Genomic DNA, 24,454 nt, shown 5'->3' with positions numbered 1-24,454 from the left:
CCAAAAATCCTAGGTTGGTGGTCAGACTTCAATTTGTGGTTGAGTCCTAAAGCTTCTTTCTGCCTTATAAATAGTAACTCTGAACCAGGTTCTGGTGATTCATGCTAGGTACATAGGAGGATAAGAATTGAGGATCAGTGTTCAAAGCCAGCTCAACTACAAAGTAGTTGATGCTTTAACATATAATGTGAGGGGTTTATGGTTGTGTTCTTGTTTGTGTTTGTATTCTTGTTGTTGTTTGTAATTATATTCCTGGTGTTTTTGTTATTTGGGTTTAAATCTGAGAGCATGATAGACTTAGAAAAGTCAGCCAAAATTGAAATCCTGGCTCTGACAACCACATTTCATGTTACTTTAAAGTTACCCAGACCTACTTTCTCTTCTTATTAAACACAGATAAGAAGAGAACTACCTTGTGTAATTTAATGAAGTTAATGCACATACGTGATTAAGATGGGACCTGTCACCTAATTAAAAACTTGTCAGAGGAGAAAACGTCATGTTAGCTATGATAATCACAATAATTATGGTGCTAATGATAGCTGTTTCCTTCTCTGTAGCATTTGTTCTCAGTATAGCACCATTGCTGACAAAGTCAGTGAGATTCCTTCCAACACTGAAGAGCTAGTGTCTCTCATTGAATACTTACGGAAATCCAGTGATGTCACTGTGTTCAAACTCAGGAGGCAGCTGAGAGATGCAAGTGAACGGCTAGAGTTTTTGATGGACTTTGCAGATTTGCCCCGTAAGTCTAGCGCCATATTTGCATGTGTGTGTATATATAGATAATATAAAAATATTCTATACTTGTATTAGTAAGACTATAATGAGTCAGAGAAAGGAAGAATTCTACAATATTAGAAGAATCACCTTTCATGTGATCCCCATATATTCCACACTAATTCATATTGGTCCACTGCTGGGGCCTACCGGCAGCAAATTGGGGTTCCTGAAATAGGGGGCAGGGACTGGAAAAAATAGAAGAGAGACAAACACATCGGGTCCGGGAGGTCTGCAGCCCAGGTAAAAACTGCCGCCTCGTTTATTCTCCACTCCAGCTTCTATCCCTTCTTGAAACCAGGGAACTTCCAGCTGTTACATTCATATGGTAAATCTCAGGTCATTTAAACAGAATAAGGCCAGAAAACAATAAGACAATAAAGCCATTGTCTGATGCAAATCAAGGTTCAGTTTGATTCCACTCTGGCTCCCAACAGTCCACAGAAATCTAATCCTAAGAAATGACTTTTATTGGACAGGAGTTGGCTTCTAGTTCTTAGATGCTTGTCTTGACATCTTGTGTCCATTGTACCTGGAAAAAGTCACCTCTGAATATAGAATCTTTTTAAATTTATTATTTATTTTTTAATTTAGTTTTTGCCAATCCTGGGGCTTTAACTTAGGAACTGGGTACTGTTCTTGAGCTTTCTCAAGGCTAGTATTCTATTACTTGAGCCACAGCACCATTTCCTTTTTCTGTGTATCTGGTACTGAGGAATCGAATCCAGGTGTTTGTGCGTGCTAGGCAAGCACTCTACTACTAGGCCATACTCCCGGCCCTCTTTTAAAATTTTTTAAAAATTATTTTTATTGTTGCTATAAAAGTGATATTTAGAGAGCTTACAGTTACATATGTCAGGTAATGAGTTACATTTCTTTTTGGACAATGTCCCGCTTCCTTCACTCCCTCCCAGTTTCTCTTGCAATCTTTTTATAGTCCCATCTGAAAGGTGACAGGATACTTTCTTTTATGCTCCTGAATATCTTAAAGAAAAAGTAAAAGATCAAGATCATATTTAAAGCTTCAAATTCTGAGGGAAGAGGTGATACACTCTCCATGAGCTAGCTTCCACCTGAAAATACTTGTAGTTCCTGGGTATTCACAAGGGGTCTACATAGATGGATTGACAGGGAGGAAAAGAGTAAGGAAAAACAAAATGCTTTTCTAATCATCCACCCACTTCCTCCTGGACGTGGTCTTTGCTTATGTGTATGCATGCTGGATTCTCTTACTGTGGTCTCTGACTCTCAAATTCCCAAAGAATTTCATTGACCAGAGCTATAATGGAAATTGATATTATTTTCATTTAGCCAAAAGGAAAACTGAGATTCAGATGAGGAACTAGAAGTATGACCTAGGTTTCTGGCTCTACTCAGACCTAGTTTGGGAAGCCAGTAAAACAGAGTGGTTCAAACACAGACTTTAAAGGTAATTCAAATTAGATTGGGATTCTGCTCTGCTGATTCCTAGCAGTGTAACCTTGACAGTTGGGCTGATCTACCTTGTTCCCATTTGTAAAAATGAGGATGATACCATCTACCTACTAGCTGGTTCCTGCTCAATAAACGTTGTTCATGGCTACCTTCACCCACTTGAGTGGACCTCTTATCCCACTGAATTCATTTTCTACATGTTGACCAGTGTTCTGGAGCAGACTTTGTGTCTTTTTCAGAAGAGGATATCAAACTGAACAGCACATTGTTCCTCTGGCCAGAACAGATCGAAGATATCTTTGATAACAGCCGAAACCTGCTCCTGGCTAAGAGAGATCAGGCAGAGATGGATCTCATTAAAAGGTAAAGGAGAGTTTGGGGGTTTGTTTGGAAACTGGGCTTCTTAAGTCATGCTGCAGATTCCTGTGTAGAACCACTCCCAAGCAATGGGTGGGCAAAGACTGAAGATAGTTGTTGGTGCAGGAAGTACTTTTGCGTCTCACTAACGATATCCTCTTAGGCTTGCTTCACTACTGTATCCTCTACTAAGTGTCTTTCTTCCTGACCTTCAATTATTGAAATTTGGCAAAGATAGAAAAATAGTGGCATGTAGTAACAGCTTCCACAATAATAATAGTAGAAGTGATAGACTTACCCTGGAGACCAAAGATATATGACATATCAAGATAGGAACAATAAAGGCATGGTATTAGGCTGAGCCAATAGTCTTGTCATGTTTTGCAGCTGGTTTTGTTCAGAGCTGTAAAGTGTCTATAATCATTCAGTCTTGTGATGATAAGCATTTATTATGGATTTTGTTTACTTTATACTATAATCTATAATCTAGACATGTATGTGTATTTGACTGTACATAAAGAGTTTATAGTCACAGTAAATATTAACAGATTGAAAAAAATGGACAATGTTAAATGCAGGAGATCCTGAAAAATTTGACAATGTTAAATGTAGGGGATCAAGTGCCACGTGTATGATTAATGCACACACTAATATGCACACAACCAGGCATGGTAGCTCATGCCTATAATCCTAGCTACTTAGGAGGCTGAGATCTGAGGATCACAGTTCAAAGCCAGCCTGGACATTGGAAGTCTGTGTGACTCTTATCTCCAATTAACCACTAGAAAACTGGAAGTGGCTCTTTGGCTCAAGGGGTAGGGCAGTAGCCTTGAGCTGAAGAGCTCAGGGACAATGCCCAGGCCCAGAGTTCAAGCCCCACCACCACCACCAACAACAAAAAGTGCACACACAAATATACACAAGCACATATCCATTCCAGATCGCAACACCTTGATTATGTTTTGTTTTTGTTTTGCTTGTCCTGGGGCTTGAACTGAGGGCCGGAGGACTGTTCTTGGGCTTTCTCAAAGTTAGAGCTCTACCCCTTGAACCACAGCACCACTTCCAACTTTTCCTTTGTATGTGGTACTGAGGAATCAAACCAGGGTTTTTGTGCATACTAGGCAAGCACTTTACCACTAGGCCAAACTCCGGCCCAACACCTTGATTATGAACTGCAAGTTTCTATCAACTCTATTATCTCCCACTGCCTAACTGCAGCTATGGAAAAGGATAAAATAAAGGTGTCTGACTAGGCGCTAGTGGCTCACGCTTGTAATCCTAGCTACTCAGGAGATCTGAGGAACCCAGTTCAAAGCCGGCCCGGGTAGGAAAGTCTGTGAGACTCTTCTCTCCAATTAACCACCAAGAAACTGAAAGTGGCATTGTGGCTCAAATTGACAGAGCACTAGCCTTGAACAAAGTAAAAGTTCAGGGTTGGTGCCCAGGCCCTGAGTTCAAGCCCCATGATGGGAAAAAAGGGGACTTCTTTATATAGAATGAGAGTTTAAGTTGAAAGGTAAGATCCTTTGGTTGCTGTCTTGAATATATGGCTGAGTTCTGCTTCCCAGGGGATATGAACAAAATAGTATATTTGTTTTCTTTCCTACAGTCTTCTAAGTGTGTGCTTTCTCCAGAGCTTAGCCTGGGGATGGATTGATGAACTGGCTATGTTTTTGTGGTTGTTTTTGTTATTGTTGTTGTTGTTGTGGGGCTTGAACTCTGGGCCTGGGTGCTGTCCCTGAGCTCAAGGCTCAAGGCTACTACCCCTTGAGCCACAGCACCACTTCTGGTATTATAGTGATTAATTGGAGATAACAGTCTCACAGACTTTAGTGCCCAGTCTGTGGGTCTTATAAGAGTCCATTCAAGGCTAGTCTCTAGGAGCCTTCACTATTTGGGCCTTTATTCCTACCCATCTCCACCTCTACCACCAGTAAGCCCTTCATCGAATCTCTATTTGAACATCAGAGTGAATTTTCTTTTCTGTCAGAATCAATCTCCAATAGCCATCTTTAAATTCCTCCGTTATCTTCCCTTGACTCTAGGGGTTTCACAAGTACAGATCATTTACTCAGTGTAATTTCCTGGACTATTATTATATGGGGTATTTATGTATGTACATATAAACAAATGTATGGACATATTGTATATATAAGTATAGATACATGTATGTATGTATGTATGTATATGTGTATGTGCATATACACATTGTCATATGCAAGTACTTAAGGTACTACATTATCCTAAACTAATATAAGGAATTAGAAACATACCAGGCAGGGCTGGGAATTTAGACTAGTAGTAGAGTGCTTGTGTACCATGCATGAAGATAGGTGTTTGAGTCCTCAGTACCACATATTTAGAAAAAGCTGAAAGTGGTGCTGTGACTCAAATGGTAGAGCTCTAGCCTTGAGAAAGCCCAACTACAGTGTTTAGGCCCTGAGTTTAAGCCCCAGTACTAGACAAAAAGCAAAAAGAAAACACACACTCTCTCTCACACACATATACACACATACAAAAACAAAAACAAACATACAGGGCGCCAGTGGCTCACACATGTAATCCTAGCTACTCAGGAAGTTGAGATTTGAGAATCTTAGTTCAAAACTAGCCTACGCAGAAAAAGTCTGTGAGATTCTTCTCCCCGGTTAACCACACACAAAATGTTGCCACGCACTGGTGGTTCATACCTGTAATCCTAGCTACTCAGGAGCCTGAGATTTGAGGGTTGCAGTTTGAAGCCATCTCAATCATGAAAGTCCATTAGACTAAGAAACAACCACCAGAAAACTGGAAGTGGTGCTGTGGCTTAAGTGGTAGAGTGGTATCCTTGAGCTGAAGAGCACAGGGACAGCATCCAGGCCCAGAGTTAAAGCCCCATGACCCGTGCCCCCCCCAAACAAAAGTTAGAAGTGGAGCTGTGGCTCAACTGGTGAAGTACTAGCCTTGAACAAACAGGGATAATGCCCAGATTCTGAGTTCAAGTCCCATGACAGACATGGGGGAAAATAAAAGAAAAACAATAATTTTAGTGTGACCATTGAGTTTTGCTCTCTGGAAAGAGCTCCTAATTACTTTTATCAGAAATTCCTTCTCTTGGGATGTGAGTATAGTATTTGGAGCTTCCAGAAGACTTTTGGAAGCCGGGTGCAGTGTCTCATGCCTGTAATCCTAGGTACTCAGGAGGCTGAGCTCTGAGGACCCAGGTTCAAAGCCAACTAAAGTCCGTGAGACTTTTATTTACAATTAACCACTAGAAAATGAGAAATGGCGCTTGGCTCAAGGGGTAGGGTGGTAGCCTTGAGCTGAAAAGTTCAGGGACAGCACCCAGGCCCAGAGTTCAAGACCCAGGACTGACAAAAAAAGAAAGGAATTTTGGTAGCAAGTGTAACCAATGATTACATTTGTAATCCTCCTACACAGGAGACAGAGATCAGAGGATCTCAGTTCAAAGCCAGTCCAGGATGTGACTTCTCATCTCAACTGTAGTGCAGAAGTGATGGTGCCAACATGGGTGGCTGAGATCCAGAAGATCCCTGTTCTAAGCTAGCCTGGGCAAAAAAGTATGACACCCGCAATCTGAATAGTGTGTGCTGGTGTGCGTTTGCCATTGGAGCTATGGGAAGAACACATAAGAAGATCAGAATCCAGGCCAGACTGGAGGGAAAGAGTAGATCCTATTTCAAAAACAACCAGAGAAAGAAGAGATAACAAACAGGAAGGCCTGAGTTCAAACAAGTACACCAAAAAATAAAAATGAATTTTATGATGTAAAAAGACATTCTTACAATCCTAACCTATGCAGGCAATAGGAGAATCAGCTTTGGCCCATCCTTCCCCCGTTTGTCCATATCAGTGGTAGATACCATGTTCCTGAAATTGGCATGGAATTTAGATGATGGAAATGCAATAGAAGATCCTAGAGCATCATGGAGAAAGAAGGGAAAATGTTTCAGAGAGAGCTCTATGAATGCCTTGAAAGCCTTAAAGGCTTAGATCTAGCACAATGCCTTGAGTGTGGTGGGTGCAGTGCTTACGGTTTCTTTCTTTTCTTTTCTTTTGAGTGATGCTGGAGATTGAACTCAGGGTCTTATGTTTGATAGGCAGGTGCTCTACCCTTTGAACCTGCCTGCAGCCCTCTTTCATGTTGGTTATGTTCAAAGTAGGGTCTTTCTTTATGTCAACCTGGGTTGAAAGCCTCCTGTTTGTGCTTTCCTATGTCTTTGGGGTGACAGGCATATTCCACTGTATGTACCCTATACCTGGTATAAAGGGCATGTGTTATTATACCTAGTCACTGGTTGAGATGGAGTATCCCAGACTTGTTTTTGCCCATTCTGGCTTCCGACAGTAATCCTCTGATCTCTGCCTCACAAGTAGCTTTGATTATAGGCTTGGATCACCTTGCCAGGCTCTCATTGTTTTCATGAATGAACAATTGAAACTTTTTCCTAGTAAGAATATTCTCTAAGATTGGTTCCCATAGAATCTAATATCACAGCTTATTAACAAAGCAAAACTAGAGCTACACTTAACTTCTACTTTTATATATCTGAGACACAGGATTTAAATGACATATTCAAGACCACGTAGCTATTAAGTGGCAAAGTAGCTCTGATTTCCTCCTTTCCCATAATCTCTCTTATTCTGCCTAGTTAGAAAAACAAACTATGTTTAAGTCCTATTTTGTTGATCATATGGATGAAGCAGTTAAATCCCTAGAAAATTCCTCCCTGTTGGCTCTAGCTAAAGTGGGCCTCCATTGAGTAATACATGAATCCCTCTACTGTTTTTATTTCGTTAGGGTATTTATGTGATCAGAAATGTTTCATTTCATCTTTATGTGATCTTTGGATTTACTCATCCATCATCCATCTATCCATCTATATTCATGCATCCATCCACATTTATTATTTATGTCTTCCCCTGATTAAAACAGTGTTTCACAAGGCTAGAGACATTACTTACAGACCTCATAAATATACTCGTGATAACTAAGCAGTTTTAGAAAATCTTAGGCACTCAATAATATGTAATGGCTGAATGAGTAAACAATATGTAGGCAGTATATACATCTACTGATATAGTACATATACATATTTTAAATATATATTTACAAATTCAATGAAACAACTATAAGTATTTAAACATAACTTGGCTCACAGCTGCCCCATCTCTGTAGGGGGGATTATAAGTAACTGACTTTTTATATTTCATTCAATTAATAAATTTTTGTGCATGTTTTAGGGCTAAAACTCAGGGCCTTGGCACTAACCTTGCACTTTTTTGCTCAAGGTTAGCCACAGCTCTTCTTGTTGATAGTTAGTTGGAAATAAGAGTCTCAAGGACTTTCTTCCTGGGCTGGCTTTGAACTATGATCCTCAGATTTCAGTCTCCTGAGTAGCTAGGATACAGGTGTGAGCCACCAATGCCTAACTGCCTTTTCATTTATTTTTATGCTTTTCATTTATGAATGAGAGAGAGAGAGAGAGAGAGAGAGAGAGAGAGAGAGAGAGAGAGAGAGAGAGAGAGAGAGAGAGAGAGAGGCACAAATACCAGTACCAGAAGATCAAATTCTCCACAGAACGAATAAGGCTGATGTGCTGAACTAGCATAAGATGAATGTCCAGATGTGACAGAGCTTTCTTCCCTTTCAGATGTTCAGAGTTTGAATCAAAACTTGAATCTTATGGCAAGGAGCTAGACGGCTTCAGGAAACGTGAAGTGATGACTACAGAAGAAATGAAAAACAATGTCGAAAAGCTTAATGAGCTTTCCAAGAACCTAGATAATGCATTGGTGGAATTTGAGGTTTGGGTCTTAGATGGTTACTTAGTTAATGACTTTACTGGTATAGCAATTATGATTCTTGATTTTATGTTTTCCCACAGACACCTATCAGGTAGATATTGATGGATTGGTTGATCATAGCTTTCACTGGTACTTTCAACATCTCTTCACAGTATCCCTGCATTGAAACAGAGTTTTGATAAGTTTCTGAGTACCAAAAGGAGAAATTATATTAGGGGAATTGCTGCCATGCAGTGAGCACTTAAATGTACACATTAATGTACAAAAGGCTTTATTCGTAACATCTCACTTACTGCCTGGAGAAAAAACTTTGAAATTTGATAAAGCTGGAGATGCTAAGTAATGTTCTTCAAAGTTCAGTTGGTATGCCATGAAAGATCTTACATTTGAGGTAAATTAATGTAAGAAAGGCCCATAATCATTTAAACAACTGAAGTACACATAGAAATTGTGAAAATGGAGAGACTGGGAACAAAGATGGAGAAAAGTTTCAAACTATTCCACAGTTCTGTCAGCTAGATCTGAGTTGCACTGGTCCTCAGAGGTAGCAAAACTCTCTCTTACTCTCAGGATAAATGAGCATCTTTCGGCACTTGAGTTTTTCAAAATAGGAATTTGCTGTAGGGCTTCTTGGGCTCAGGAGAGCCTCTTAACCCAACAGATTGCATTTTCTTCTGTCCTATAGTCCATCAACAAGGAGGAAGAGTTATTGGATAAGGAAAAGAGTTCCTTTCCTCTTCTTCAACTCTTATTGACCAACAAAGTGCCATATGAACAGCTGTGGGTGACAGCCTATGAGTTCAGCTTGAAGTCTGAGGAGTGGATGAACGGTACACCATATTCTCATTCTGCTGGGGTGGAAGGGAGAGGGGTGGGGGGAATCCACTAAGCAGTTCTGAAATTGTTTGCTCTTCAGATTCTGGTTGGAATTGTCATTGGATTAAGAGAACCACCCTTAGCCAGGGCACTGGTGGCTCATGTATGTAATCCTAGATACCGAGGAGATTGAAATGGAAGGATTGTAGGTGGTTCTCAAAGACAACACAGTCAGGAAAGTCCATGAGCCTTTTAGGTACAATTAACTACCAAAAAGTTGAAAGTGGAGCTGTGGCCAAAGTGGTGGAGCAACTGAATGCAAATTCTAGAACTGGTGCATGTGCACATGTACACACACACACACACACACACACACACACAAAAGACAGCAGGGACAATATTTGTTTTTGTTTTTGGCCAGTCCTGGGGCTTGAACTCAGGGTTTGGGCACTATCGTTGGACTTTCTCAAGACTACCATTCTACCACTTGAGCCACAGCACCAATTCTGGCTTTTTCTGTGGTATTGAAGAATCAAACCCAGGGCTTCCTGCATGCTAGGCAAGCTCTGTACCACTAGGCCATTCTCCCCACCCAAGGGGAAATATTTTTTAATGTGATAACAAAGAGAGGTGAGGATCTGTTTCCTGGGTAAAATCAAATTGATAAGCACCTAGAGGTATGGAACAAGAATGACCCTGGAGAAGCAGATGGTAGGAGAATGAGAGTTTTCAGTTCTCTGGAGCTGCTTCAAGAAGGGACAGAGGCCCACGCTTGTAATCCTAGCTACTCAGGAGGCTGACATCTGAGGATCAAGGTTCAAAGCCAGCTGGGGCACAAAAGGACCTGATACTTGTATCTCCAACTAACCCCTAGTAAATGGGAAGTGGGGCTTGGCTCAAGGGTAGGGCGGTAGCTTTGAGCTGAAGAGCTCTGGGACAGCACCCAGGCCAAATTCAACCCCATGACCCTCCCCCCCCAAAAAAACCCCCAAAACAACAACAACAAAAAACTCCAGGAGCATAGCCTAGTGGCAGAGTGTTTGCCTAGCATGCATAAAACCTTGGGTTCAGTTCCTCAGTATCTGGAAGTGGAGCTGTAGCTCAAGTGGCAGAGTGCTAGCCTTGAGCAAAGTGTCCAAGGACAGAGCCCAGACTCAGAGTTCAATCCCCAGGACTGGCAAAAAAAAAAAAAAGAAGGGATTGCATTTTCTCAGGACTCTGGATTTTAGAGAAGCGTTTGTGGAGGTGATATCATCAGTGTTTTGTAATGGCTCCAATCAGATTGAAGGCATAGAGGAGAACAGGAAAAGACCTTCCAAGACAAGAGAAAAGAGTCTCAGGGTCTTTAGTGCCTGGGCTGGCTTTGAACCGGGATCCTCAGATCTCAGCCTCCTCAGTAGCTAGGATTGTAGGCATGAGCCACCACAGCTGGCTTTTTTTTTGTTAGTCCTGTGGCTTAACCTCGTGGCCTGGGAACTATCCCTGAGCTTCTTTTGCTTAAGGCTAGCACTCTAGCCTTGAGCCATAGCACCACTTCTGCTTTTTCTGAGGGACCGAGGAATCCACCCAGGGCTTTGTGCAAGCTAGGCAATCATTCTATGACTAGGCCATGTTCCCAGCCCATGGTCTGACTTTTCTTACCTCACGCCATCTCTTCTATTCCAGGCCCCCTATTTTTACTGAATGCTGAGGAAATTGCTGAGGATATAGGAAATATGTGGAGGACAACATACAAGTTAACCAAGACCTTGATTGATGTGCCTGCACCCCGGCGCTTAGCAGAAAATGTCAAACTGAAGATTGAAAAATTCAAGCAGCATCTTCCCATTCTCACCATTTCCTGCAACCCTGGAATGAAAGATCGCCACTGGCAGCAGGTTCTTGTCACTGTCTGTGCCAGGCAGCCTAGCCCATTCATGCCAGGCTGTGGAAGTCCCTGGGGAGGCAGGAGACATTACCAAGTCAATCTCCTTTTTGCGGAGGGACCAAGGGCATCGTAAATAGGCCTCATAGCCTTCTGGGTTCTGAGGATGTGTGGTGTGTGTGTGTGTGTGTGTGTGTGTGTGTGTGTGTGTGTGTGTGTAAGAGAGTGTATGTGTACATGTGTGCCACTCAATGCTGTCACCTAACTTTTTTTGCTCAAGACTGGCACTCTACCACTTGAGCCATACTGCTACTTTCAGCTTTTTGCTGGTTAATTGCAGATGAGTCTCTTAGAGTTGTCTCCTCTGGCTGGCTTTGAACAGCTATCATCATATCTCAACTTCCTGAGTAGCTAGGATTCTAGGTATGACCAGTGATGCCTCCTGATAGCCTTTTGAAGAAAGGGAGAGAGGACTAGAGAATGAACTTCCTGCCTTGTGATAGATGGGCCTTTCTCATTGGGATCTGGTTGTTGGTGGGTGAATATTATCACAGCCAGTAGTTTCCTTGTTTGCTTTTCCAAGAAAATGGCTGTTAGAGATAGTAATGAATACTAAGAATATTAGGCCACAGTGAGATTTTTTTCATTAGTTCTGTATCCTAGCATACACAAAAATAAATACCACATCTTCCTTGAGAGCCTGCTAAGAACACAGCATGACACCTGCCTTTGGTAAGGAAATTTGTGGTCAAACAAGGATAAGCTCAGAAGTAATTCTTGGTACTCATCACCCCCCCATCGGCCCTTTAAACCTTATAAATGGGAATGATAGTTTCATTAAAAAAGTTTAGGCTGGGATGGGATTTTGGCCTAGTGCTGGAGTGCTTGCCTAGCATGCACAAAGACCCAGGTTTTATTCCTTGGCTCCACGTACATAGAAAAAGCTGGAGGTGGTGCTATGGCTCAAGTGGTACAGCTCTAGCCTTGAGGCAAGCCCAGTGACAGTGCTCAGGCCCTCAGTTCAAGCCCTGGGAGAGGCAAAAAAATAGTTTAGGTTTGCTGGGCACTGGTGGTGTATGCCTGGAATCCTAGCTACATAGGAGGCTGAGATCTGAGGATCACAGTTCAAAGCCAGCCCAGTCACAAAAGTCCCTGAGACTCTATCTCCAGTGAACCACTAGAAAACAAGAAGTGGCACTGTGGTTCAAGTGGTAGAACTCTAGCCTTGAACTGAAGAGCTCAAGGACAGTACTCAGGCCCAGAGTTTAAGCCCCATGACCAACAACAACAAAAAATAGGCTTGTAAAAGCAATTAAATGTGAGAGTGGTAAATGTGAACCCTGAGAAGAAAAAGGAAACTCCCACTGCATTTTTTTTGTTGATTAGGGACTTGAACCCTGGGCCTGAGCATTGTCTCTGAACTCTTCAGCTCTAGGCTATTTCCCTACCCATTGAGCCCAGTTTTCTGGTGATTAATTGGAGATAAGCGTCTTAGTGCCCGGGCTGGTTTTGAACTGTGATCCTCAGATCTCAGCCTCCTGAGTAACTAGGATTACAGGTGTGAGCCACCATGCATATATATGTATATATATGTATATGCATATTTATTTATCATCCTCAAGGACATGCAATGACCTTGAAAGGTGCTCTGCATCACCTTTGAGATAGTGGAGCCCTGACCTCAGTGGCTAGGAGCACTTTGATCTCTCCAGGAAGACAGAGGTTTTCATAAGGGAGAAGCTTGGGATCTTTCTGTAGGAAAGAGCCACTTTCCATTTGCCAGCAAGCATGGGGAAGACCTAAGTAAACGGCAGGAGGTTGTAAAGAAAACATCAGAGAAGTAATCTCGGTGGTTGTCTGGTTTTCAAGTATACTGGTAGATCTGCAAAGAGAAGCTGGCTGCCTTTGGTCCTCATCGGGCTCCTTTACCTATGGATTTTGGCCAAACTAGTTCAGGAGGTTGGTTGAACAGGTGGCCTCTGGTAATACCGGCTTTCTCCAAGAGATGGCACTGTGGCAATTGTCTTCAATGTTTAAAGAACCTGCTGCTTCCGCTGTGAAGGCAGTTTCTCCAGCATGGGCTTTAAAAATCCCAGACACTCTTAGATATGCATGATTCTCACTTAGAGACCACTTTGACTGGAAAGTGATCTTTAGACTTATAATAAAAAAATAACAATGCTAGTTAAAAGGCATTGAGTTCCAGCTATGTAGGAAGCACTGTAGTGTACCCTATTTGTTGTTGTTGTTGTTGTTGTTGTTTGTTTGGGCATGAGCTCAGGGCCTGAGTACTGTACTTGAGTTTTCTCAAGGCTAGAGCTCTACCACTTGAGCCTCAGCACCACTTCTGGCTTTTTGTTATGTGGTACCGAGGAATTGAACCTGGGTCTTTGTGCATGCTAGGTAAACACTCTACCACTAGGCCAAACTCCCTGCCCCTCATGTATCCTTTATTTCCATTTTTTTCAACAACCTTTTGCAGTGGGGGGCTATAATTATCTCCATTTTACTGGTAGGCAAACTGAGACTTGGAGTGATTAAATAATTTTAGGGGAGATTCAGGCCTAGAATCAGGTGATTCCAGATGGGTCAGGGGCTCTGAAGGCTGAACTACTTGTATGTAGGTCTCAAGGCCAGAGGATAGATATTCCAGGGTCATAGGGTCAGGCTGTATCTTTGGCTATTTCAAAAAGTATGCTTTTGTAGTTTAAACAAGGTTACATTGACACTGAGAAGCTACGTTGCTGGATTCCAGACTTGTCCCTCCCAACAACTAAGACCAGATTGTCCAAGGGAAATAACACATATGCTAAAGATAAAAGTGAAAGTCTTTAATAGCCACAATTTACAAAGTAAAATTACAAACATCATTTACTTAACCAAGCAAATATAACCTATTATTATTTATGTGAATCACTATGATCAATATATTAGTTATATTAATATGTTGATGTAAAATAGAATATAATGTTTTTATACTTAGAGCACATCTCAGTTTAGATTAGTGACATTTCCAGTGCTCAAGAGCTACAAGGAACTGGTGGCATAACTCCAGGCTCTTGGAATTAGGAGCCAAGTGCCTTGTGAATCTCTGTGATGAACTAAAGCAGCTAGGTGCCAGTGGCTCACATAACTAATCTTAGCTGCTCAGGAGGCTGAAATCTGAAAGTCAGGGTTCAAAGCCAGTCTGGGCAGAAAGGTCTCTGAGACTCTTTTCTCTAATTAACCACCTAAATTTAGAAGTGGAAATGTGGCTCAAGTGGTAAGACACCAGCCTTGAGTGAAAAACTTTAAGGGACCGTGCTTAGGCCCTGAGTTCCAGCCCCAGTACCAATGTGCTCATGTGTAATTGAGGACACATGTGTGCACACAAACAAAATAATTTAAAAATTAAAGCTACCAATTCTGGATTCTTGTTACAGGTCAAGTGTTAAGCGAAGAAAATTACATGGCTGTGACAATCAGTCGTAGCAATAATGTGTGGAGCTGGGCTATACATTCAGATGTAAGAGAATGAATGAGAGGTCAGGGCTACCAGGAACAGTGGTGTAGATTGTGCACTGTCAACGATAGAAAATTCTATTTCTCTATACTTCCGTGGGAATCGGGCTTTGTAGAGCTGTAAATATTCAACAACTGTCCTTAGCAGACCTGTAACAGACATTGGGGTTTGATGGATAAGAACTTTGAAAGTGGAATTGGATCTGGTCCTGATTATCCTGGATGGTGTTAGAAAGAGAATTATTTCCTTGGTTCAGTGGTAATAATAATATATTATCGGGCTGGGAGCGTGGCTTAGTGGTAGAATGCTTGCCTAGCATGCACGAATCCCTGGATTCAGTTCCTCCATGCCACATACACAGAAAAAGCTGGAAGTGGTGCTGTAGTGCTAGCTTTGAGAAAGCCTAAGGACAGTGCTCAGGTCCTGAGTTCAAGCCCCAGGGCTGGCAAAATAAATACATTATCATATTCTTCATTGTGTGTGAGAATGAAACAAGTCCATAAAGCTTTGAAATAGTGATTACTATGTATGTATGTATGTATGGATGGATGTATGAATGGATGGATGGATGGATATATGTCTGCATGTCTGCAGTAAGCCCTTAATACATGTTCAGCATTTATATTATTTCCATTATCTTACTGGCTCTCCACATGTCCCCAGAACCCAGACTGGAAGCCATTTTTACCCTATGAATAACTCTCAAGGCCCCTCTGAATGTCAGATAGCAGTGACAGGTCTAAGTAAAACAGAACATGACATGGAACTCAGGCCCGTTCCTGCTCAGGTCTTACAGAGACAAATATGGACAGTAGTCCAAGTTTTGCATAAAATTTCAGTCCCCTTTGCTCCCCATCTCCTTTGTAGCTCATGAGACTCACATAATATCCAGATCTATCAGTCGTGAGAGATGTTCAGAATCACTGGAGGTTTAGCCTACAATGTCTTCAGGAGTGTTGGTACTTAGTAAACTTAGTTCTCATGCTGGTGACCTGTAACCCTAGGAGGAAGGGATCTGAGGATCAAGTGGAAAGCTAACCCAGCAGAAAAGTTTGTGAGACTCTTATCTCCAATTAACTAGCAAAAAGCTGGAAGTTGAGCTGTGACTCAAGTGGAAGAGCACCAGACTTAAGAAAAAAGCTAAATGACAGTGCCCTGATACTGTTGCAATAACAACAAACAAAAAACACACACAAGGTCAGGTGCAGTGGCTCACACCTATAATCCTAGCTACTCAGGAGGCTGAGATCTGAGGATCATGGTTCAAAGCCAGCTTAGGCACTAACGTCCATGAGACTCTTATTCCCAGTTGACCACTAGAAAACCAGAAGTGGCTCTATGGCTCAAGGGGTAGGGGTGATAGCCTTGAGCTGAAGAACTCAAGGATAGCGCCCAGGCCTAGAGTTCAAAGCCCCACAAAAAACACACACAGAGAAAAACAACTATTGGGCTTTGATCCTTGGACTCAAATAGTTCAATTTAAAATTAACTTAGGGGAGCGGGATTATGTGAATGTACCTAATGACACTCCACTTTATTCTTGAAAAAGTATTAAAATAGTTAAAGTTTAGAGCTTGGAGTTTAGCCTAGTGGTAAACTGCTTGCCTAGCATGCATGAAGACCTGAGTTCGATTTCTTGGTACCACATACATAGAAAAAAGCCAGAAATGGTGCTGTGGCTCAAGTGGTTAGAGCTCTAGCCTTGAGAAAGCGCAAGGACAGTGCTCAGACCCTGAGCTCAAAGGCCCAGGACTGGCAAAAAGTTAAAGTTTAAAAAGCCCCCCCAAGAAGTAAGCTTGGTAGTGTATTTACGTAGGAGAATGGAGTATTTTATAAACCAGGAGGATTTTGCTGGTTACTGGGAGATGAGAGTCTCCCAGATGTAATTGCCTGGGCTGGCTTTAAACTGAAATCCTCAGTTCTCAGCCTCCTGTGAAGCTAGGATTACAACCAAGAGCCACCAGCACCTGCCAATCCTACTTATCTTCATAGTAAGCACTCTGTAGTCGTCCTGTCCTGTGAAAGTATAACCTCCTCCTCCTTTTGTTGGGGGTGTGGGGGTTCGGTCATGGTGCTTGAACTCTGGGCCTGGGTGCTGTCCCTGAGCTCTTCAGGTCATGGCTGCCACCCTACCCCTGGAGCCACAGCGCCACTTCTGGTTTTCTAGTAGTTAATTGGAGATGAGTCTCTCAGACTTTAGTGCCTGGGCTGGCTTTGAGCTGCGAGCCTCAGGTCTCAGCCTCCTGAGATAGCTAGGATTATAGGTGTGAGCCACCTTGCCCAGCTAACCTCCCTTCATTCAGCAAATGCCAGATCAACGATCACCAGGCCCTTGGAGCACAGAAACAAACCAGATCCTGGTCCAACCTTCTAGATGCTCATAAATTGATGTGGAGATCAACCAAGCCCCAGGAAATGAGATACAGCATGGCGCTAGGCTGCCTTCTGTGTCTTCAGATTTATAATGTCCACTTCAGCAGTCACTAGCTGAAGACACATGTCTATATAATTCAATTCGAGCTAATTAAAATGCCAGTTGCAAATGACTCACACCTATAATCCTAGTTATTCAGGAGGCTGAAATCTGCAAATCACCGTTCAAAGCCAGCCTGTATGGGAAAGTCTTTGGGACTCATCTCCAATTCAGCATCAAAAAGGCTGATAGTGGATCTGTGGCACAAGAGGTAGAGTGCTAGCCTTGAGAAGAAAAAGAAAAAGGGCTCAAGGATGGCATTTAGGTCCTGAGAGCAAGCCCTAGGATTGGCACAAAAATAATTGAAGTAAAAATCAGATCCTCAGTCACACCAGCCACCCTTCATTGTTCAATAACCTCCTGTAGGCTGGGAGTTTGGCCTAGTGGTAGAGTTTGCCTGGCATGCACGAAGACCTGGGTTCCATTCCTTAGTACGACCTGCATAGAAAAAAGCTGGAAATGGTGCTGTGGCTCAAGTTGTAGAGCTGTAGGTTTGAGAAAGCCCAAGGACAATGCTTAGGCCCTGAATTCAAGACCCAGGACTGGCAAAAAAAATAATAACCTCCTGAAGCTACTGGCCAGAGTTCTGGACAGGACAGACAAAGACTATGTATATTGTCACTAAACATTCTACTGTCTTGGATAATGAACACTTTTCTTCTGTTCCCTGCAGATCAGTGAGATTGTTGGCTATGAAATTAAGCCTTCAGAAACGACTTGCCTCTCAAATATGCTGGAGTTTGGATTTGGCAAATACGTTGACAAGTAAGATTTAGTTCTTCCTTTGAAAAAGTTTTTCTTTCTTTTTTTGATCCAAGTATTTTTAAGTTCTCACATGGGATTGTTTTTGTCTATCTGTTTGCTCCTTTGGTTTGGAGTGACTTTAAAAAGTTTATTTAGGGACTGGGAATTTGGCCTAGTGGTAGAGTGCTTGCCTAGCATGCACGAAGACCTGGGTTTGATTCCTCATGGTGCTTAGGCTCAAGTGGTAGAGCCTCTAGCCTTGAGAAAGTCCAAGGGTAGTGCTCAGGCCCTGAGCTCAAGCCCAGAACTGGCAAAAAAAAAAAGATTATTTAGTAACTTCCATTTGTGTTCATTCTCTACTGGTGAAAATTTCATTCCAGTTGCAGAGCTGGTGATAGCTGAGAACTAGAAAATTGTCATAGATTTTATTTGAGTCTATGAGATAAGAATCTCATAGACTTGGGCTGGGAGCTTAGCTTAGTGGTAGAGTGCTCTCCTCACATGCACAAAGCCCTGGGATTGATTTCCTGGTACCACATACATAGGAAAAGCTAGAAGTGGTGCTGTGGCTCAAGTGGCAGAGTGCTAGCCTTGAGCAAAAAGTGTCCAAGGACAGTGCCCAGGCCCTGAGTTCAATCTCCACAACTGGCAAAAAAAAAAGAATCTCATAGATTTTGCTGCAGGGTTAACTTGGAGCTATGAGCCTCAGATCTTAGGTTCTTATGTAGATGGATTATAGGTGTGAGTTACCAGCTCTACCTGTGTTTTAGCAAATCCTTCAGGTTAGCACTTGAGGCTAGTAAGCCACAGGTAACTACTGAACCTTCGTGTAGTTAATCCAATGTACTGGAAGTTGAAAATATAGGTTGAATTTCAAGACTTATTAAAAAAAAGGATAACTAAAAATAAATAATAATTTTTCATGGGTATTACATGGTGAAAAGATAGTATTTTGGACATGGCAAGTTAAATAAAACACTGAAAATTAGTTATACTTTAAAAAAACTATGGCTACTAGAAACTTTAAAATTATATGTGTGAGGCAGGTGCTGGGGCTCAGGCCTGTAATCCTAGTTACTCAGGAGGCTGAGATCTGAGGATTGCAGTTTGAGGCCAGCTTGGCAAGGAAAGTTCATGAGACTCTTATCTCCAATCAATTACAAAAAAGAAAAAAAAACCTGAAACTGGTGCTGTGGCTCAAGATGTGTAGTGCTAGCTTTGAATAAAAGGAGCTCAGAGCAAGATCCAACACCCCTTTATATTAAAAGCTCTGGAGAAACTAGGAATCCATGGAACATTCCTCAATGTAATAAAGGCTGTGTATGAGAAACCTACTGCTAGTATTACACTTAATGGTGAAAATCTAAAGCCATTCCCTCTAAAATCAGGAATGAGACAAGGATGTCCACTCTCTCCACTCCTCTTTAACATAGTACTAGAATTCCTAGCCAGTGCAATAAGGCAAGAAGCAAGCATAAAGGGGATCCAAGTAGGGAAAGAGGAAATAAAACTATCCCTCTTTGCAGATGACATGATTCTGTATTTAAAGAATCCTATAGACTCTACTCCCAAGCTCCTTGAGCTGACTCGAAGCTTTGGAAGAGTAGCAGGCTATAAAATCAACCCTCAAAAATCAACTGCCTTCCTTTATGCCAACAGTGAGAGGAACGAGGCAATAATCAGGAAAGAAACTCCTTTCACAATAGCCTCAAAGAAAATAAAGTACCTAGGAATTAGCTTAACTAAGAATGTAAAGGACCTTTTTGACGAAAACTTCAAAACCCTAAAAAAGGAAATTAAAGCAGAACTAAGGAAATGGAAAAACCTCCCATGCTCCTGGATTGGAAGAATCAACATTGTGAAAATGATGATCTTGCCAAGAGCTATCTACAAATTCAGTGCAATACCCATCAACATCCCAATGTCATTCTTTAAAGAAATAGAAGAGGCAATCCAAAATTTCATATGGAACAATAAAAGACCCCGTATAGCAAAAACACTTCTTAGCAGAAAGAACAGCGCTGGAGGAATTTCAATTCCAAACTTTAGACTCTATTACAGAGCTATAATTCTCAAAACAGCTTGGTACTGGCACAGGAACAGGCCTGAAGACCAATGGAATAGAACAGAGGACCCAGATATTAAACCACAGACCTATGGCCACCTAATCTTTGACAAGGGAGCCAAAAAAATAGAATGGAAGAAAGACAGCCTCTTCAACAAGTTGTGCTGGCAGAACTGGTTAAGCACCTGCAGAAAACTAAAGCTGGATCCTTCTTTGTCACCTTGCACTGGAATTAACTCCAAATGGATCAAAGACCTGGAGGTAAAAGCTGACACACTGAAAACTTTACAGGAAGGAATAGGAGATACACTAGGCCTCCTTGGCACAGGTCAAAACTTTCTTAATAAGGTCCAAGAATCACAACAAATTAGAGAAAGGCTGGATAAGTGGGACTGCATTAAACTGCAGAGCTTTTGTATGGCAAAGGACATAGCTAGTAAACTAAGCAGGAAGCCTACAGAGTGGGAGAAGATCTTCACCAACCAAACAACGGACAAAGGCCTCATATCTAAAATATATCAACAACTCAAAAAATTGAATCACTCCAAAACTAACCTCCAAAGTAACAACCATCCCATTAAAAAATGGGCCAAAGACTTAAAGAGAGTCTTCTCTGAAGAAGAAACAAAAATGGCCTACAGACACATGAAGAAATGCTCAACATCTCTGGTCATAAAAGAAATGCAAATCAAAACAACTCTAAGATTCCACCTCACTCCAGCTAGAATGGCCAGGATCAGGAAAACGAATGACAACAGATGCTGGAGGGGATGTGGCCAGGAGGAATCCCTACTACACTGTTGGTGGGAGTGCAAACTCGTTCAACCACTATGGAAAGCAGTGTGGCAGTGCCTCAAAAGGCTAAACATAGAACTCCCCTATGACCCAGCAATTCCACTACTTGGCATTTACCCAACCACCCAGAAACAAGGACATACTAAACCCACTAGCACAACAGTGTTCATTGCAGCACTATTCACCATAGCAAAGATATGGAACCAACCTAGATGTCCCTCAGTTGATGAGTGGATCAACAAGTTGTGGTATTTGTACACAATGGAATTCTATGCTGCTGTCAGAAAGAATGACATCGCCCCATTTGTTAGGAAATGGAAAGACTTAGAAAAAATCATATTAAGTGAAGTAAGCCAGACTCAAAGGAACTTAGGCTCAGTGGTTTCCCTCATTCGTCATAATCAGTAGAAACCTTGGGCTCTACTAGCAGAGATTTGCAATAGAGCAAAATCTTGATACATAAGGACATATAATGTGAAGCTAATTGAAAGGACCTCCAGGATACTGAAACAAAAGCCATATAATGAATGATTTTTGTCCTTAATGTATTATGTTGTCTCTCATCTCCTTTGCTGTCCCTTGGTTATCTCATATTGGTATAGTATCCCACTTTGTTATCTGATATATTGAATTTATTTGTATTTGGATATTTGAAATTTGATAGGGAAGGGGGGAAAACCAAGACGGGTGGGGGGTGTGGGGGGGGAGGGAAACGGGTACCAAGACATGTGAAAGGGTATCAATGTATGTGAATTAATGCACCTTCTATCTGTCAAATATCATGTAACCCTTTTACTAATTACAATAAAAAAAATTAAAAAAAAGGAGCTCAGAGACAGCATCCAGGCATCAGAGTTCAAGCCCTAGGGTCTGCAAAATAATAATAATAATAATTAATAATAATAATAATGTCTATAATCCTGGCTACTTAGGAGCCTGAGATCTTAGACTGAACTTTGAAGCATAACCAAGAAGTAGAGTTCATGAAACAAGCTCCAAATAACCACCAAAAATTCCAGAATAGAACTGTGGCTCAGTGGTAGATTACCATCCTTAAGTAAAAATACTAGGGACAGTGCCCAGGCTCTAGGCTCAAACCCCAAGACAAGTTGCTTGCTAGTTTGGAGAACTCCACACTGCATAGTCTTATAACAAAGGAAAAGGGGGCTAGGAGTATGGCCTAGTGGTAGAGTGCTTGACTAGCATGCACAAAGTCCTGGGTTTGATTCCCTGGTACCACATACACAGAAAAAGCTGAAAGTGGTGCTATTGTTCAAGTGGTGAAGCTCTAGCCTTGAGAAAGCTCAAGGACAGTGCCCAGGTAATGAGTTCAAGACTAGGACTAGAAAAGGAAAAAAAAAAAACAGGAAAGGAAAAGATAGATGGAAATAAGGAAAGAAGCTAGCACTGGTGGCTTACACCTGTAATCCTAGGTACTCAGAGGCTGAGGTCTGAGGATCATGGTTCAAAGCTAGCCTGAGCACAAAAAGTCTGTGATACTCTTACCTCCAATTAACCACCAGAAAACCCAGAAGTGGTGCTATGGCTCCAGGGGAAGAGTGGTGGCTTTGAGCTGAAGAGCTCAGGACAGCGCCTAGGCCCAGAGGTCAAGTCCCACAATCTACTAAATAAATAAATAAATAAATAAATAAATAAATAAATAAATAAATAAATAGAAAAGGGCTTCTGGGTAGGTGCTTTGGCTCACTCCAGTAATCCTAGCTGCTCAAGAAGCTGTTAGAAGTCAGCCTGGATGAAAAGTCCAAATAAGATTCTTATCTCCAGTTAACCACCAAAAAAACAAACAAACAAAAAACCCCAGAAGTGGAGCTGTGGCTCCAAGTGGTAGAGTGCTAGTCTTTATAGAAAAGCTTAGCAACAGTGCCCAGGCCCTGAGTTCAAGTCCCATGGCTGTACTGAACTTATATATGTTTCATTGTTATTTTTCTCTTAGTAATACAAATAGCTTGCAGAGCATTTACATAGATTAGTTACATTGTAACTGATTCTAATTAGAAGTAATCTAGAGATTAACAAGTGGGGACACACACACACACACACACACACACACACACACACACACACACGCTTGCAGATACTTCTTTTTTTGTAATCCCGGTCTAACATGAAAGTCCATGAGACTCTTATCTCCAGTTAATCACCAGAAAACTGAAAGTGGCTCTGTGGCTCAAGTGCTATTCTTGAGCTGAAAAGCTCAGGGATGCAGCCTAGGCCCAGAGATCAAGCCCCACGACAAAACAAAAACAAAAAACAAAAGGAAAAACAACTGCTTTAATGTGCATGTGAAGGGAATGAGTCCAAGTTATAACATCTTTTGGGGTTGCAAAAGTCAATAGCCCCCAGACTAAAAAATTCTACACCTTGGAAGCAGTTGGAAAATTTGAAAGTAAACATTTCTTTTCCTTCTTTCTTCCTTTCTTTCTTTTTCCAATCCTGGGGCTTGAACTCAGGGCCAGAGCCCTGTCCTTGGTCTTTTTCCTTAAGGCTAGCACTCTACTACTTGAGACACAGCACCACTTCTGGCTTTTCCATGTATGTGATACTGAAGAATGGAACTCAGGTCTTCGTGCATGCTAGGCAAGCACTCTACCACTAGGCCAAACTCCCAGCCCGAAAGTAAACATTTCTGTTCAATGAAACGCTTTGGAAATTCCCTTAAGTTTGAGCTCCAATTCCCCCACTGACATGTTTTTCCTTGCCTTCTCTTTAGACTCGAACCCATTGGTGCAGCTGCCAGCAAGGAATATTCCCTGGAGAAGAACATGGAGAAAATGAAGTCAGATTGGGTTAACATGACATTTAACTTCATAAAATACAGGGACACGGTACGTCTCTGTCTCCCTACAGCCCCCCCCCTGTGTTTTTTTTCTTTTAATGCAAAACACAAAAAAACAAAAGTCTTTCGGTTATACAGTAAATTACAGAAGTGATCAACTCAGCATTTCAAGAGTCATCTGTCCTGGCAGACAACCCTGGGGAGATACATTTTCAAATCCCAAGAGCCTTGAGTCCCAGAGAGAGGCTTTTCCAATGCATCCCTTCTGAATTAGCATCTCCCAGGGAGAGCACAGGCTCCCTCCCACTGCTTCCCAGTAGGTAGTGCCGTCTGACTCTCAAATATGTTTGTATAGCAGTCCTCTAGAGATTTCCTTAAGCTGCAGTGTCTGATGTACTGGTTCTGGGGCTGTGGCCTGTGTTCTGCCACTATCACCTCCAAGATTACTGCACCATGTGTGAATCACAAGAGTGTACACTCTTCCTTTTCACTGGCATTTATAGATCACCTGTAGGTTTGGACAGTAGATATACAAGGGCGCTTACTCATATGTGTGGAGATTCCTCTTGGGATGGATGATGGAGTCGAAACCTGATGTGCACACACTATATACCATCCTGGCTCCCAGTTGCTAAGCAACAGATTCACTTGGGATGCTTAAAACACCACCACCACCAATTGAACTTCCTTGCTTATGCACTCCCAGAGTGTGGAGTGTACATTTTGTTGTTATTGTGTGTGGGTGCACGCGCATGCCACTAGGGTGTAAACTCAGGGCCACATGCTCACTCAGCTGGAACTTTACTACTTGAGTCACACCTCAACTGCTTCTTCTGGTTGTTTTGTTTATTTTTTTTTGCATTTTGATTTTTTTTATTATCCCAACAAGTGCTTTTACTGTTTACAAGAGAAGATAAAGAATTGGTTTCTTTTTATTTATTTATTTATTTATTTATTTTTATTGTAATGTATTAGGGGGGTTAGAGTTACATTCGCCAGGTAGTAGGTGCATT

At 41.8% G+C, this 24,454-nt stretch overlaps 1 protein-coding gene across 1 annotated transcript in view; it reads left to right on the top strand.

Annotated features, from left to right (window-relative positions):
- The window catches only part of Dnah3 (dynein axonemal heavy chain 3), a 180,918-nt gene that overhangs the window by 46,410 nt on the left and 110,054 nt on the right, over positions 1–24,454 (top strand). Inside the window, exons 14-20 of the mRNA XM_090357818.1 lie at positions 561–745; positions 2,454–2,577; positions 8,232–8,385; positions 9,071–9,215; positions 10,867–11,078; positions 17,714–17,805; positions 23,376–23,490. Coding sequence (XP_090213944.1) covers positions 561–745; positions 2,454–2,577; positions 8,232–8,385; positions 9,071–9,215; positions 10,867–11,078; positions 17,714–17,805; positions 23,376–23,490 — 1,027 coding nt within the window. The remainder of the gene's footprint in view (positions 1–560; positions 746–2,453; positions 2,578–8,231; positions 8,386–9,070; positions 9,216–10,866; positions 11,079–17,713; positions 17,806–23,375; positions 23,491–24,454) is intronic.

Source organism: Megascapheus bottae, chromosome 25 (assembly GCF_031878675.1).
Source record: "Megascapheus bottae isolate mThoBot1 chromosome 25, mThoBot2.hap1, whole genome shotgun sequence".
NCBI lineage: Eukaryota > Metazoa > Chordata > Mammalia > Rodentia > Geomyidae > Megascapheus > Megascapheus bottae.
The sequence above is the reverse complement of the archived record's forward strand: the minus strand, read 5'-3'. Positions and strand labels throughout refer to the sequence as shown.